Source organism: Cetorhinus maximus, chromosome 10, assembly GCF_964194155.1.
Source record: "Cetorhinus maximus chromosome 10, sCetMax3.hap1.1, whole genome shotgun sequence".
In the NCBI taxonomy this organism is placed as follows: domain Eukaryota; kingdom Metazoa; phylum Chordata; class Chondrichthyes; order Lamniformes; family Cetorhinidae; genus Cetorhinus; species Cetorhinus maximus.
The window spans coordinates 133,816,462-133,833,485 of NC_135888.1; the positions used below are offsets into that span (position 1 = coordinate 133,816,462).

Here is a 17,024-nt window from a genome sequence, read left to right on the forward strand (position 1 = left end):
TAGATGAACTTGCTCAAAAATTCCCTAATTCATTGTGTACTTTTTTGCAATGGCGCAATATAACCATTTAAAAGTATGCAAATGATGTGCACATAAGAATGTTGCATTGTATTAGTGAGCATTAGAAATGTAGAGAAAATATTTATGTTTCTTTTCTGAATAGAAAATCATTATTTTAAAAGCTATTTCACTGTTCAGGGTTAAATGCCTGTTTTAACCCTTTAAAGGCTTTAGCTGCGGCCTCTTATACCAAAAACACAATAATGTACATGTATCAATGCATGCCTTATATCTAATTTTCTCATTCATGCGCTGGAAATTTAGAATTGTAAGTCGCTGAGGTGGTGTGATGAGTTTAGATGTGCCCTTTCACGTCAGGGGAGCTCCGTTCAAATGCTGCTCACGTTACAGTGACCTGTTGTCTGCTCAGCTGAAGGGATTCTGCAGTTTCCAGACAGGCCCCTCAAAGTGGTGAGCTTACAGTGACTGTGTTGCTGTTGGAAGAAACTGCAGGGCAGTATCTGTGGGAGGAATTCACATCTCTGCTCCCCTGGAGGAAGTGGTGGGGCTGAGAAACCTTTACTCCGTGTCTAATCACACCATACAGGACTTGGGGAATAATGGGTGACCAAAGTTGAAACCATTGCATTTCACAGCTCTTAAACACTCTGTGCCTTTCCTCCAGAATTCACCAAAAATAAATACAAGGGTGCTTTTTTTTTTGAATGTCTTTTTTTTTGGTATAATTTATTTGGGTTTCTTGGAGACCAGTTTCAGGTTTTTCATAAACTTTGCACGTTTTGATTTTTTGTTTTAGGTCCAGTTGTTGTAGAAACTGGAGTTTGCAGTCCAACTGTTGAAATCTAAAGTGGGGAAGGCATTGTGATTAATGCAAAGAGATTCCTTTTCCTTTTTTATACCCACCTCTTTTCTCCAACACTGCTATGCTTGAGAAGAGGGCAAATATTTGTTTACTGACTGAAGACCAGTGGTAAAGTTTTGTTGAAAATCACAACCTTAAGCAGGGGCTTCCTTGAGGGAGAACCACATGAATGAATATAAATGTATATATTTAATTAAATGACTCCCACTTCGCCTGTCCTAAACCCCAGTTCAGGAATGTCCCAGAGATGCGAACAAACACCCAAAGAAACTGGTAAAGCAGCAGATCTGCTGAGAGCTGCCAATGAAAGGGAAAATGAATAAGATTGTCCCACCCTATGGGCCTTAACTGAGTACCATTATTGTAGATGAGAATGCTGGATAAATTCATGTCTTGTCATCAATCCAACCGCTTTGGGCACAGAAAGTGGTATCTAACTAACTTCACAACCCAAACCTAACTGCTTTGAAAATATATTCTTGAGAACAATGTCTGGCTTTCCGTGGCTGCAAATGTCATAGACTGGCCCAGAATTTCCTGAAGACTTGCACCAATGCAATGCTGACTTAGAAGATGGAGGAAATTCGGGTCTAAGTGACTTAAATGTTTATGCTGCATCTAAATTTCCCCTGTTTTAAGCTGATTGTTCGAAACCTAGCTTATCAAAATAGCCCCATGCGAAAATACAGCAAATGTCCTGAATTTCTGCAGGTTTTCAGTGGGCTGTATACCTACGCTTTAAAAAGTTTAGATTCAGTGAGACCCTAGATTATATTTCAGGTTTTCATGACAATTTTCTCCAGTTTTTAAAAAAAAATTTTCCTCAGAGACCCGCAATAAATTTTGTATACGATGACATCAGAATGACCAGCATTCAGACAATGCACGTCTTTCAATTTTTAACACTCCTTTCCATTTGTTTTACCTTTCGGCTTATTCTAGTGAGATGCTCAGGAAATTACACTGTGACCGGTTGACTGGTAAATTAATGCAAATTCCGGCGCAGTTACCCAGTTACACTGCTTCAGGAAATTCTTTGCTGTTCAGTGAATATCTAAACCAGTTTGGCACTGAAATCAGGATGCTCTCTGATTTACAAACCCGCTCCCCACCTCCACCACCTTATTCACAGGAACCACCTTATTACGCGGTAGAAATCAATCAGGACAAGTTTATTAGGGTCCAGTATCCAGCCTTTAGAAATCTGGGTGCTTTTTGTGACCACGATTCATTGCAAAACTAAAGTAACTGGGCAATGAGAAAAAAACTGGAAACGCAGAACAGACTGAACTTGGCAAATACAGACTGTCTTGCAATATATTTTCAAACTTTTTTTCTATTAAAATTTTCAGTGACAACAGGCAAACGTCCTGTTTTTAAGAAAAGGAAAGTGCATTGGACCGTTTTATATTTTTTAAAAAAGAAATGTAACTCTGGAATTCTGGAAGATTCTTTGCTATCACCACGATGTATACATAATCAGTATAAGTTATGTTATATAAATTAAAGGTATTTTATAAAGCTATTTTTCAAGACTTGTTCCAGTGTTATTTATGTCGCGATTCCTGAGTTGTCAGAGGACATCTGAAAGGTTAGTGGATTTGATAATCATAGATTGGTTACAATGCAGGAGGAGGATATTTGGCCCATCATGTTTGTGCCAGCTCTCTGCAAGGGCAACTGAGTTTTGCTTCCCCACCCTCTCCTCTCAACCCTGAAAATATTTGCTGTTCAGGTGATTATCCCATTTCCTTTTAAAAGCCACAGTTGAATCTGCCTCCACCACATGCTCACAGTGCTTTCTAGAACTAACCCATTCGTTGCATTAAAAATAGATTCTCCTCATGTCGCCGTTGGTTCTTTTTGACAATCACTTTAACTTGGTATCTCCTGGTTCCCAATCCTTCAGCCAATGGGAACAGTTTCTCCCTATCTACTCTGTTTAGGTCCCTCATGAATTTGAACACCTCTATCAAATCTCTTAGATAAAAGCAAAAAACTGCGGATGCTGAAAAACAATAACAAAAATACCCGGAAAAACTCAGCAGGTCTGGCAGTATCTGTGGAAAGGAATACAGTTAATGTTTCGAGTCTGCATGACTCTTCAACAGAACTAAGGAAAAATAGAAAAGGGGTGAAATAGAAGCTGGTTTAAGTGGGGGTGGGGTTGGGACAAGAGAGCTGGATAGAGGGCCAGTGATAGGTGGAGATAACCAAAAGATGTCACAGACAAAAGGTCAAAGAGGTGTTGAAGGTGGTGATATTATCTAAAGGAATGTGCTAATTAAGGGTAGAAAGCAGGACAAACAAGGTACAGATAGCCCTAGTGGGGGTGGGGGGTGAAGGAATCGAAAAAGGCTAAAAGGTAGAGATAAAACAATGGATGGAAATACATTTAAAAATAATGGAAATAGGTGGGAAAAGAAAAATCTATATAAATTATTGGAAAGAAACAAAGAGGGGGAAAAATCAGAAAGGGGATGGGGATGGAGGAGAGAGTTCATGACCTAAAATTGTTGAACTCAATATTCAGTCCGAAAGGCTGTAAAGTGCCTAGTCGGAAGATGAGGTGCTGTTCCTCCAGTTTGCGTTGAGCTTCACTGGAACATTGCAGCAGGCCAAGGACGGACATGTGGGCATGAGAGCAGGGTGGAGTGTTGAAATGGCAAGCGACAGGGAGGTCTTGGTAATGCTTGCGGACAGAACGAAGGTGTTCTGCAAAGCAGTCACCCAGTCTGCGTTTGGTCTCTCCAATGTCGAGGAAACCGCATTGGGAGCAATGAATGCAGTAGACTAAATTGAAGGAAGTACAGGTGAAATGCTGCTTCACTTGAAATGAGTGTTTGGGCCCTTGGACGGTGAGGAGAGGGGAAGTAAAGGGGCAGGTGTTGCATCTTCTGCGGTTGCATGGGAAGGTGCCGTGGGAGGGGGTTGAGGTGTAGGGGGTGATGGAGGAGTGGACCAGGGTGTCACGGAGGGAACGATCCCTACGGAATGCCGCCAGGGGGTGTGAAGGGAAGATGAGTTTGGTGGTGTCATCATGCTGGAGTTGGTGGAAATGGCGGAGGATGATCCTTTGAATGCGGAGGCTGGTGGGGTGATAAGCGAGGACAAGGGGGACCCTATCATGTTTCTGGGAGGGAGAAGAAGGTGTGAGGGCGGATGCGTGGGAGATGGGCCGGACACGGTTGAGGGCCCTGTCAACCACCGTGGGTGGAAAACCTCGGTTAAGGAAGAAGGAGGACATGTCAGAGGAACTGTTTTTGAACTGCATTCGTTGCTCCCAATGCGGTTTCCTCTACATTGGAGAGACCAAACGCAGACTGGGTGACCGCTTTGCAGAACACCTTCATTCTGCCCGCAAGCATTACCCAGACCTCCCTGTCGCTTGCCATTTCAACACTCCACCCTGCTCTCATGCCCATATGTCCGTCCTTGGCTTGCTGCATTGTTCCAGTGAAGCTCAACGCAAACTGGAGGAACAGCACCTCATCTTCCAACTAGGCACTTTACAGCCTTCCGGACTGAATATTGAATTCAACAATTTTAGATCATGAACTCTCTCCTCCATCCCCATCTCCTTTCTGATTTTTCCCCCTCCTTTTTGTTTTTTCCAATAATTTATATAGATTTTTCTTTTCCCACCTATTTCCATTATTTTTAAATGTATTTCCATCCATTGTTTTATCTCTACCTTTTAGCCTTTTTCGATTCCTTCACCCCCCCACCCCCACTAGGGCTATCTGTACCTTGTTTGTCCTGCTTTCTACCCTTAATTAGCACATTCCTTTAGATAATATCACCACCTTCAACACCTCTTTGACCTTTTGTCTGTGACATCTTTTGGTTATCTCCACCTATCACTGGCCCTCTATCCAGCTCTCTTGTCCCAAACCCCCACCCCCTCCGCCTCCCCCCCACTTAAACCAGCTTCTATTTCACCTCTTTTCTATTTTTCCTTAGTTCTGTTGAAGAGTCATGCGGACTCGAAACATTAACTGTGTTCCTCTCCACAGATGCTGCCAGACCTGCTGAGTTTTTCCAGGTATTTTTGTTTTTGTTTTCTATCAAATCTCTTGTCCGCCCTCTCTAAGGAATGAACACAGTTTCTCCAATCTGTCTCATGTCCCTCATCCCTGGAATTAATCTCATAAATGTTTTCTGTTCCCTCTCTAAAGCCTTTGCCTTCTTCCTAATGTGCAGTACCCAGAATTGGACGTAATACTTGATGAGGCTGATCTAGTGTCCTATCAAGGTTCACCATGACTTCCTTGCTTTTGTACTCTATGCCTCCTATTTATATGTTAAATTGCAGTTAAGACCGTAGATCCCAATGGAAAGTGTCTGGGTGAATAGAGTTTTTTTCTCTCCCTGATCCTACTTTTGTTGATGGCACTAGATAGAAAAGAGAAGACTTGAGGGTTGACCTGATAGAGGTCTTTAAAATAATGTAAGGGTTTGATAGGGTCGATGTTGAAAAGATGCTTCTACTTGAGAGTCAGACCAGGGCTAGGAACCATAAATTAAGATGGAGGAGAAACTTCCTTTCCTGGAGAGTGACGAGAATGTGGAACTCACTCCCACAAAGAGTAATTAAGGCAAATAGTATACGTTTAAGGGGAAGCTGGATAAAAATGTAAGGGATAAAGGAATAGAAGAATATGTTTATGTGGTGGAAGGAGGCTCAGGTGGAGTGTAAACAATGGCATGGACCAGTTGAACTGAATGGCCTGTTTCTGTGCTGTGCGTTGGCTTAGTTGGTCTCACACTTTCTGAATCCATAGGTTCCAGGTTCAAGGCCCAGTCCAGGGCTTCAGCAAAAAAAATTCACGGTTGACGCTCCAGTGCAGGATTGAGGGTGAGCTGCACTGTCAAAGCTGACATCTTTTGAATGAGATGTTAAACCGAGGCCCCATCTCCCTGCACGGGTGGATGTAAAAGATCCCATGGCAATATTTTGAAGAGCAGCAAGGGAGTTATCCCCAGTGTCTTGGCCAATATTTATAAATAGATTATCTGGCCTTCATCAAATCTACCACAGTACAATTACTGAACAATGTTAGAAAATAGACACTTTGCTCGTAACCTCAAAGTAAATGAAATTAAATATTTTACCATTCAATTTTTTATTGGTTTCATGGATGTTTAGGGATACAGAATACAACACGCCAGACTACTTTTTAAAAAACCTCATGGGATGTGGGTGTTGCTGACTAGGTCACATCCCTAATTGTCCTTGAGAAAGTGGTGGTGAGTCACTGCCTTGAACCGCTGCAGTCTATGTGGTTTAGGTACACTTAGGGTCCTGGCTGATGTTATTACTGGACAAGTCAGATCCCAGAATGGAACCTGGCTAGCTAGAACATAACTTTTTTTAAAATTTTAAACTGTGGAGGGTACTTACTGCAACATTCACAAGAGCCTGCTGTTGACTTTTAACAAAAAGATAAAACATTTATTAAACAAGAAACATTAAATATATTACAGTAGACAACAAGAAGATTGGAAAGATTTCAACACAGACACCAAGGAACCATAGAACACTACAGCACAGAAAACAGGCCATTCGGCCCTTCTAGTCTGTGCCGAAATATTATTCCGCTAGTCCCATTGACCTGCACCTAGTCCATAACCCTCCAGACCTCTCCCATCCATGTATCTATCTAATTTATTCTTAAAACTTAAGAGTGAGCCCACATTCACCACGTCAGATGGTAGCTCGTTCCACACTCTCACCACTCTCTGAGTGAAGAAGTTCCCCCTAAACCTTTCCCCTTTCACCCTAAAACCATGTCCTCTCGTGTTTATTTCTCCTAATCTAAGTGGAAAGAGCCTACTCACATTTACTCTGTCTATACCCCTCATAATTTTGTAAACTTCTATCATATCTCCCCTCATTCTTCTACGCTCCAAGGAATAAAGTCCTAACCTGTTTAATCTTTCCCTGTAACTCAACTCCTTAAGACCCGGCAACATCCTAGTAAATCTTCTCTGCACTCTCTCAATCTTACTGATGTCCTTCCTGTAGTTAGGTGACCAGAACTGCACACAATACTCCAAAGTTGGCCTCACCAATGTCTTATACAACCTCACCATAACATCCCAACTCCTATACTCAATACTTCGATTTATGAAGGCCAGTATGCCAAAAGCTTTCTTTACAAAAAAAATTATTCAAACTCATGCTATCCCTTTTATCTCAGCAATACCCTTAACAGACCCAACACTCTAGTGAAAAGGTGCCACTATTTCCACACCAAGGGTAGAGCAAGTGGGTAGAGCTGATTCAATTGCAAAAGGTTTATTTTCCAGTAGACTTCTGAACATTCAATAGAAATCCTTCCACAACTGGTATCTCCTGTAGATATTGAGAAAACTCACTCTAAATTCATTATAACTTTAACTTTAGAGCAATACATTTGAGTTCCTTAACAATCTGGCATCATTTCTAGCTAAAGTCTTATATCTTTCTTGTCTTCACCCTGTAGTATAATCATACCAACTGAAACCTAAAAACTGCTTTTCTTGCCCCTCCCTGTATTTCTGTGGGCCTCTCTCTGATCCCCTGTTGCTAGGCAACAGCACAACTTTTTTTGCTACTCTGCGTTTGTTTTTTTTTAACTTCCCTAAACTACTAACCCCTTGGTGACCCATCTCTCCACTTTAAGAGTCCTAAAACCTTATTAAAAACGCATGTATACAAAGGCTCCCAGACTTGCCGGCTCCATCTCTCAAAAACTCTAAACTGAAACCAAACCTAAACCTTTCTTAAAACACAAATAAAAAAGAATATAAATTAAACTTAAAACTACATTTGGTTCCTAAAACCCACAAATACAAATATAACTTACTTAAAACTATCTCTAGTTCCTAACATGCGTCCACAGTGCTGTTAGGGATTCCATGATTTTGATCCAGCGACAGTGAAGGAACAGCAATTGAGTTCCAGGTCAGGATGGTGTGTGACAAGGAGGGGAATTTGCAGGTGGTAGTGTCCCCATGCATCTGCTGCCCTTGTCCTTCTCAATGGTAGAGTTTGCGAGGTTGGAAGGTGCTGTCAAAAAGAGCCTTGGTGAGTTTCTGCAGTGCATCTCGTAGATGGTACACACTGCTGCTACTGTGTGTTGGTGGTGGAGGGAGTGAATGTTTGTGGATTGGGTGCTGATCAAGCGGCTGCTTTGTCCTGAATGGTGTCAAGCTTCTAGAGTGTTGTTGGAGTTGCAGTCACCGAGGCAAGTGAAGAGTATTCCATCACAGTCCTGACTTGTGCCTTGTAGATGATGGACAGGCTTTGGGTAGTCAGGAAGTGAGTTACCCAACGCAGAATATGCAGCCTCTGACCTGCCCTTGCAGCCACTGTAACAGGGCATCTTAACGGTGTTTGTCATTAGTTGTCTTGCCTTTGCACTTTAAGTTTTTAAATATTTTGCATAGCAAATTGCTGAAAATGTGAGCTCATATCAGGTCAGCAAGCAGAAATCAAGTATCCGGAGCTTGAGTGAAGAGGATAAACAGCTGAGTGTCTCCTTAACCAATTAAAATGAAGGATTGCACGAGGACTGAGAAAGAAGTATAAATTAGAGTGGGTGAATTCAATGTCAAATCAGATACAAAGGGAGAGATTGAACTGAAGAAAGCAAAAGGAAAAGTTTTAAAAAGGTAAAATGATAAATTTTACTTTTTAAAATTTCCAACAGCAATTAATACCTGAAGGAACAAGACTCTACAGTCGTAATTGTTCATTTTCAGTGCCAGAGAGTTTGATTTGAAGTAATTAACACTCTATTAAAAAGGGTACTTAAACTGGAATGAACAAGAGTTAACTTACTTTGGTGGGTTCAGTTTGTATCTACTACCCCAGTACAGCAGCTGATCAATGCATCTCACTTGTGAGGCAGACAATGGGATGTCATTTTCACAAAGCTAACAGCAGAACATGCAAAACAGTCATAACATTTGGGTATTCGAGTTTAACCTTCCATCTCCCCTGGCCTGAGGTTGCTGTACCATTTGTGTGTAAAGAATGAGAGTGCCACCAGTCTCACCATCATTTCTCTTGTCAGGAAAATCTTGGCTGATATGTGCTGAACACAACGTGTGCAAATTATAATAATCTTCAGATGCTGCTCATAAAGTATAAATCACAACCTTGGCACCAATCACCAAGTCAGCAGACTGAACTATCAGTGATAGTTTTGTACAAATCAAACCCTAAATTATGATAATTTTAAACTACATTTTCAGCTTTCCTTCATTGTCAAATACTTGTGCAGCAGTCCCAATAGCAATGGTGTTGACTCCTAACTCCTAACTTGACTTCAGGTCTGTTGCATTTGGACATGAACTACTAAAGCAGTGCAGGTCGAAATGTAGCAAGACCCGGGCAATATTCAGGCTTGGGCTGACGAGTGGCAAGTAACACCGAAGTATCAGGCAATGACCATCTCCAACAAGAGAGAATATAACTATTGCCTCTTGACATTCAATGGTATTACCATCACTGAATCCCCCACTATCAACATCCTCGGGGTTACCATTGACCAGAAACTGAACAGGACTAGCCACATAAATACAGTGGTTACAACGGCAGGTCAGAGGCTAGGAATTCTGCAGCAAGTCACTCACCCCCTGACTCCCGCAAAGTCTGTTCACCATCCAGAAGACACAAGTCTCTACTTGCCTGGATGAGTGCAGCTCCCACAACACTCAAGAAGTTTGACACCATCCAGGACAATGCAACCCACTTGATTGGCACCCCATCCATAAACATTCACTTTCTCCACCACCGACGCACAGCAGCAGCAGTGTGTACCATCTACAAGATGCACTGCAGAAACTCACCAAGCCTCCTTCGACAGCACCTTCCAAACCCACAAGCACTACCATCTGGAAGGACAAGAGCAGCCGACACCACCTGGAAATTCCCCTCCAAGTCACTCACCATCCTGACTTGGAAATATTTCACCGTTCCTTCACTGTCGCTGGGTCAAAACCCTGGAACTCCCTCCCTAACAGCACCTACACTACATGGACTGAAGTGGTTCAGGAAGGCAGCTCACCACCACCTTCTCAAGGGCAAATAGGGATGGGCAATAAATGCTGGTCTATCCAGTGACGCCCTCATCCCATGAACGGATAAAAAAACCTGAAGAGGCCTATAAGTTTTCTGTTACAGTAAACCATCACAAGGGCCCACCACTACATTCTCAGGATACTAGGGACAGGCAACAATGTCCACATTAATTTTTTTAAAATGTACTCAAGATCCTAAAGGATACAAATAAGGTAAATATCAGTTCCTTTAATATGGTCACAACAAGAAAGTATAAGTACCTAAGAAGAGTCATATTGGACTTAAAACGTTAACAGTTTCTCTCTCCACCGACAATGCCAGAGCTGCTAATAAGGTATAAGTATCAAACTTAGGAGAGTGAAAAGATTTAACTGTACAGAGAGAATGGTGAATGTATAGAATGCTTCCCTTCGAATTCTGATTTGTATCTTCTATTTTACTGTGTCTCCGATGCTGGTGGAAACAAACGATTGTGATTTAACTTTTTAGAACCCTTCCTTATCATGAAGACGGTGATCATCAGTCTGGCCAACGTGCATTCCCTGTCCGTCAATCGACCTGCCCTGATGAGGAAATTCATCCTGATGTCCGTCTGTCTCCCCTTCCCTCTGGTGAGGAATCACCCCTTGCTGTTTTGACACAGAGAGCTGGTCGCGGAGCTCAGCAATGACTGCAATTGAAGATGAAGGATGGTCACCGCATTGTAACAGGACTTTAGCGTGCTTAAAGCTCATTGACAATCCATTGTCATTGCTCATAAAGAGCATTAAAGCTCAATGACAACCCATCCTCAGGATTAAAGCCCTGATGCCCCATTGGTGCATTTGCACAATACCTTTGTCACACCCCAACTATTGCCAATAACCCTGGGCTGCTGATGACACCCACTAGGCTTTCATGCAATCTGGAATATTAGAACCTACATTTCGATAGCACCTTTCACAACCTCAGGATGTCCCAAAACACTTTACGGCCAATGAGATACCAGAAGTTCTAGGACAATCAAACATCTCCTTGGGACCTTGTCCAATAGCTGCAGCCAGTTAAGAAAATTAGGGGTGGCGCCTGACAGATGAAGGTTCACTGATCACAATTTGGGTGCGTTTAGGTGATTTACTAATTAATTTCCATGTTTCTGGGTTAACTGGAACTCGCCTACTCCTGACTGCTATCGCTGCTGAAAAATGCATGCGTGAGACAGGGTAAGGATTGGTAGCGGCCCTCCCTCTCCTCCCCCATTAAACATTCCTCACTGTTTAGGTTGAACTTTAAAATGGAAACTTGAACTAAGAAAATGGAGATAACAATTGTCTCCCTTTTCAGGATCTTTGTTTCCAGTGGTAATAGACTATCCAAATGATAATCAAATAATGATGTTATAGTCATCCAGTCACTCCATATTTTTTTCTCACTCCAGCCTATTCACGCCAGTCTTCCTCACTCAAGCCCTCCCCACCCCACTCCTCCCCATTCCAAACCCTATCTGCATCAATCACTTACCCTCCTTTAAGTGTTTCTTTCCTAATTCCAGTTGCTGTTTCTGGGCAGCGAGATACACCGCATCCTGAATTGCATCTTGCAGCAACTTGCGATAGCGTTTCTCCAGCCCGTCCAGTTGCAGCTGAGAGGCCTCGCGAAATTCACGAAGGACCTTGGAGACGGAGGCAAAAAGAGGATTCCTTCTTCTATAAGTAACGAAAGTTGTTCCAGGTTCACAAAATTCGTCACAAAATATCTGGTGCTTCATTGAAACAATGGCAAGTTATTTCAACCAGGAACAGCTGGGGGCTCAGCGCCACTGACCATCTAGAAACTCTTCCTAATTTACACATCAAAGTTTGACACAATCGTGCCTGTCACTGTGGGGAATGGTGGCAATGTCACTGGACTAGTAACCCAGAGGCCCAGGTTAATTCCCTGGAGTGATGAGTTCAAATCCCACGACGGCAACTGGTGGAATTTAAAAGTCAATTATTAAGTCTGGAATTGAAAGCTAGTCTCAGTAATGGTGACCGTGAAACTATCATCGATTGTTGTAAAAACCCATCTGGTTCACAAGTGTCCTTTAGGAAAGGGAAATCTGCTGTCCTTACCCAGTCTGGCCTACATGTGACTCCAGACCCACAGCAATGTGGTTGACTCTTAACTGCCCTCTGAAATGGAGTGGCAAGCCACTCAGTTCAAGGGTAATTAGGGATGGGCAACAAATGCCAGTGACGCCCACATCCCATGAAAGAATAAAGGGAAAAAAAAACTTTCAGATGAGGCATTAAACTGAGATCTAGTCTTCCAGTTCATGCAGCTGTTGAAGATCCTATGCCACAATTAGAAGAAGAGGAGGGAATTTCTCCTGATGGCTGGGCCAACATTCATTCTTCAAGTACCCCCAAAACAGATGAACTGGCCTTGAATATACTTAATGACCCAGCCTCTACAGCTCTCTGCGGTAAAGAATTCCACAGATTCACTACCCTTTGAGAGAAGAAATTCCTCCTCATCTCTGCCTCAAATGGGTGACCCCTTACTCTGAGATTATGCCCTCTGGTCCTAGACTCTCCCACAGGGGGAAACAACCTCTCAGCATCCACCCTGTTAAGCCCCTAAGAATCTTATATGTTTCAATAAGGTCGCCTCTCATTCTTATAAACTCCAATGAGTACAGGCCCAACCTACTCAACCTCTCCTCATAAGAAAATCGCTCCATACCCGGGATCAACCTAGTGAACCTTCTCTGGACTGCCTCCAATGCCAGTATATCTTTCCTTAGACAAAGGGAAGCAAAACTCTTCACTGTATTCTAGGTGTGGTCTAACTAATGCCTTGTATACTTCTAGCAAGACTTGCCTATTTTTATACTCCATTCCCTTTGAAATAAAGGTCAACATTCCATTTGCCTTCCCTATTACCTGTTAAACTTGTATGTTAGCTTTTTGTGATTTATGCACGAGGACCCCCCAAATCCCTCTGTGCTGCAGCTTTCTGCAGTCTTTCTCCATGTAAATAATATTTAACTCCTCTATTCTTCATGCCATAATGCATAACCTCACATTTTCCCACATTATATTCCATCTGCCAAGTTTTTGCCCATTCACTTAACCTGTATATATCCCTCTGTAGACTCTTTGTGTCATCCTCACCACTTGCCCTCCCACCTATTTTTGTGTCATCTGCAAACTTGGCCATAGTACATTCACTTCCCTCATCTAAGTCATTAAAATATATTGTAAATAATTGTGACCCCAACACTGATCCCTGTGGCACTCCACTAGTTACATCCTGAAAATGCCCCCATTATCCCAACTCTCTGTTTTCTATTAGTCATCCATCCTCTATCCATGCTAATATACTACCCCCAACACCATGGGATCTTATTAAGTAGCCTTATATGTGGTATCTTGTTGAATGCCTTTGGGAAATCCAAATATATTACGTCTACTGGTTCCCCTTTATCTATCCTGCTTGTTACCTCCTCAGAGAATTCTAATAATTTTTTTCAGGCATGATTTCCCCTACATGAAGCCATGCTGACTCTGCTTGATTATATTATGCATTTCTAAATGCTCTGCCATTATATCCTTTATAATGGACCCTAACATTTTCCCAATGATGGATGTTAAAGCTAAATGGCCTATAGTTACCTGCTTTTTGTCTCCCTCCCTTTTTGAATAAGGGTGTTACATTGGCAGTTTTCCAATCTTCTGGGACTTTTCTAGAATCAAAGGATTCTTAGAAGATTATTACAAGTGCATCCATTATCTCTGTAGCTACTTCCATCAATGTCCTAAGATGCAACCCATCAGATCCAGGGGACCTAATGGCCTTTAGCCCCATTAGTTTCACTAGTACTTTTTCTCTAGTGATAGTTATTGTATTTATTTCCTCCCCCTTTTTTGCCCCCTTGATTATTTAGTATTTGGAATGCTTTTAGTATCTTCTACCATGAAGATTGATGCAAAGTATTTATTCAACTCCTGTGCCATTTCCTGGTTCCCCATAATTATTTACACAGCCGCATTCTCTAAGGGGCCTATGTTCACTTTGGCGCTCTCTTCCTTTTTATATATTTAAAGAAGCTCTTACTGTCCATTTTATATTACTTGCTAGTTTACACTCAAAGTTTATTTTCTCCCTCTTTATTATTTTTGGTCATCTTTTGTTGTTTTTTAAAATTTTCCCAATCCTCTGGATTACCACTAACCTTTGCCACATTGACTGTTTTTCTTTCAATTTGATACTATCCTTAACTTCCTTGGTTAACCATGGTTGGTTTATCCCCTTCCTAGAATCCTTCTTTCTCACTGGAATATTTCTTTGTTGTGAGTCATGAACTATTTTCTTAAATGTCAGCCATTGTTCGTCAACTGCCTTTTCTGCTTAACTCCTTTCCCAGTCCACTCCAGCCAACTCTACCCTCATTCCCTTGTAATTACCCTTATTTAAATTTAGCACAGTTGTTTACCACCCACGTTTCTCACTCTCAAACTGAATGTTAAATTCTACCATGTTATGGTCACTGCTTACTAGGGGATCTTTTACTCTGAGATAATTTATTAAACCTGCCTCATCACACATTACCAGATCATAATTAGCCTGATCCATTGTCGGATCCACAACATATTGTTCTAGGAAACTGTCCCAAATATACTCTCTGAATTCTTGCTCGTGGCAACCTCTGCCAATTTGATTTTCCCAATCTACATGAAGATTAATGTCACCCATGACTTTTACATTTTTTACATGCCTTCATTATCTCCTGCTTTATTCTCTGTCCTACAGTATAGCTACTTTTAGCGGGCCTATGGACTACTCCCACCAGTGTCTTCTTCCCCTTGTTATTTCTTACCTGCACCCATATGGATTTTACATCTTCCAGTCCAAGATCACTTCTTGCTATCGTACTTATTCCATCTCGTACTAACAAAGCTACCCCACCACCCTTTCCTTCTTGTCTGTCCTTTCAAAAAGTCACATACCCCTGAATATTTAGTTCCCAGCTTTGATCTCCTTGTAACCATGTCTCCGTAATGGCTATAAGATCATACTCATTAACCTTTATTTGTGCCGTTAATTTATTTATTGTGTTCTGAATACTATGTGCATTTAAGTAAAGGGCCAGTGATTTTGCCTTTTTACCACTTTTTCCCCCTTTGACCCTATTTGCTGATTTTTGATGTTTGTATACTCTGTCCCTCCCTGTCACACTCTGGGTATCATTACCTAAAAAGCTGCCCTGCAATGGTGCCATATCCTTTTGCTTTGTTAGCCTGCATATCCCCTCTCCAGAACCCTTCCCCTTCCTATTTAGTTTAAAGCCCCCTCTACAGCCCTAGTTACTTGATTCACCAGGACACTGGTCCCAGCGCAGTTCCTGAAGCCTGTCAGACCGGAACAGTTCCCCCAGTACTGGTGCAGGTGCCCCATGAACTGAAACCCATTCCTCCCACACCAATCTCTGAGCTATGCATTTAACTCCTTGACTTTATTTACACTATGCCAGTTTGCCCGTGGGTCATGTAGTAATCCTGAGATTATAGGGACCTTAGAGGTTCTGCTTTTTAATTTAGCGCCTAGCTGTTCAGATCCTTTCAGCAGAGCCTCATTTCTAGTCCTATCAATGTCGCTGGTACCAACATGGACAACGACAACTGGATCCCTCCTCTCCCACCCCAAGTTCCTCTCCAGCCCTGAGGAGATGTCCTTAACCCTGGCACTGGGCATGCAACACAGCCTTTGGGACTCACGCTCATGGCTGCAGAGAACAGCATATATCCCCCTAATGATACTGTCGCCTACAACTACTATGTTCCTATTTCCTCCCCCCACTTGAATGTCTCTCTGTACCACGATGCTGCGGTCAGTTCACTCACCCTTCCTGCAGTCCCTGCTCTTGTCCACACAGCTTGCAAGAACTTTGTAACTGTTGGACAGTTGCAGGGGCTGAGGCTCCTCGAACGCTACCCCCTGGATCCCCCTACCTGTTTCACCTGCAGTCACACCCTCTTGTCCCTGGTCACAGACTGAATTTGAATGACCTAATCTGAGGGGTGTGACTGCCTCCTGGAGCAAAGTGTCCAGGTAACTGTCCCCCTCCCTGAGGTGGCGCAATGTCTGCAGTTCAGACTCTAGCTCCTTAACTCAGATCCGAAGTTCCTCGAGCTGCAAACATTTACTGCAGACACGATTGCTCTGGATCACCTTGGTGTCCAGCAGCTCCCACATGCTACAGCAGCAACACATCAAAAGTCCTGCCATTGCTATCATATTATATTTAATTGCTTAATTAATTATTCTAGTATTCCTGCTGATGAAGAATCCCCTGGTCTTTGCACTTTATTGTAATTTTTTTACACACCAGTATTGATCTTATACTTAACAAGCTATCACAGAATCACACAGTACAGAAGAGGCCCTTCAGCCCATCGAGTCTGCACCGACACGTGAGAAACACCTGACCTACCTACCTAATCCCATTTACCAGCACTTGGCCCATAGTCTTGAATGTTATGACGTGCCAAGTGCTCATCCAGGTACTTTTTAAAGGATGTGAGGCAACCCGCCTCTACCACCCTCTCAGGCAGCGCATTCCAGACCGTCACCACCCTCTGGGTAAAAAGGTTTTTCCTCACATCCCCCCTAAACCTCCTGCCCCTCACCTTGAACTTATGTCCCCTTGTGACTGACCCTTCAACTAAGGGGAACAGCTGCTCCCTATCCACCCTGTCCATGCCCCTCATAATCTTGTACACCTCGATCAGGTCGCCCCTCAGTCTTCTCTGCTCCAACGAAAACAACCCAAATCTATCCAACCTCTCTTCATAACTTAAACGTTTCATCCCAGGCAACATCCTGGTGAATCTCCTCTGCACCCCCTCCAGTGCAATCACATCCTTCCTATAATGTGGCGACCAGAACTGCACACAGTACCCCAGCTGTGGCCTCACCAAGGTTCTATACAACTCCAACATGATCTCTAAGAAAGAGAGCAAAAAAGACTAGAGACCTAAACACAAACTAAAGACCTTACTTTTACTTTAAAGACTAGAAATACTCACCAATCCTACTCACCAA

The 17,024-nt window shown here is 42.6% G+C and overlaps 1 protein-coding gene across 3 annotated transcripts in view; it reads right to left on the bottom strand.

Annotated features, from left to right (window-relative positions):
• Positions 1–9,648: 9,648 nt before the first annotated feature.
• The window catches only part of LOC144686054 (kinesin-II 85 kDa subunit-like), an 80,023-nt gene continuing 72,647 nt past the window's right edge, over positions 9,649–17,024 (bottom strand). For all 3 annotated transcript variants that reach the window (XM_078551212.1, XM_078551213.1, XM_078551211.1), the window contains 2 exons: positions 11,457–11,607; positions 9,649–10,626 (listed from right to left, as the gene is read on the bottom strand). In XM_078551212.1, coding sequence (XP_078407338.1) covers positions 10,442–10,626; positions 11,457–11,607 — 336 coding nt within the window. In that variant the 3' untranslated portion in view covers positions 9,649–10,441. The remainder of the gene's footprint in view (positions 10,627–11,456; positions 11,608–17,024) is intronic.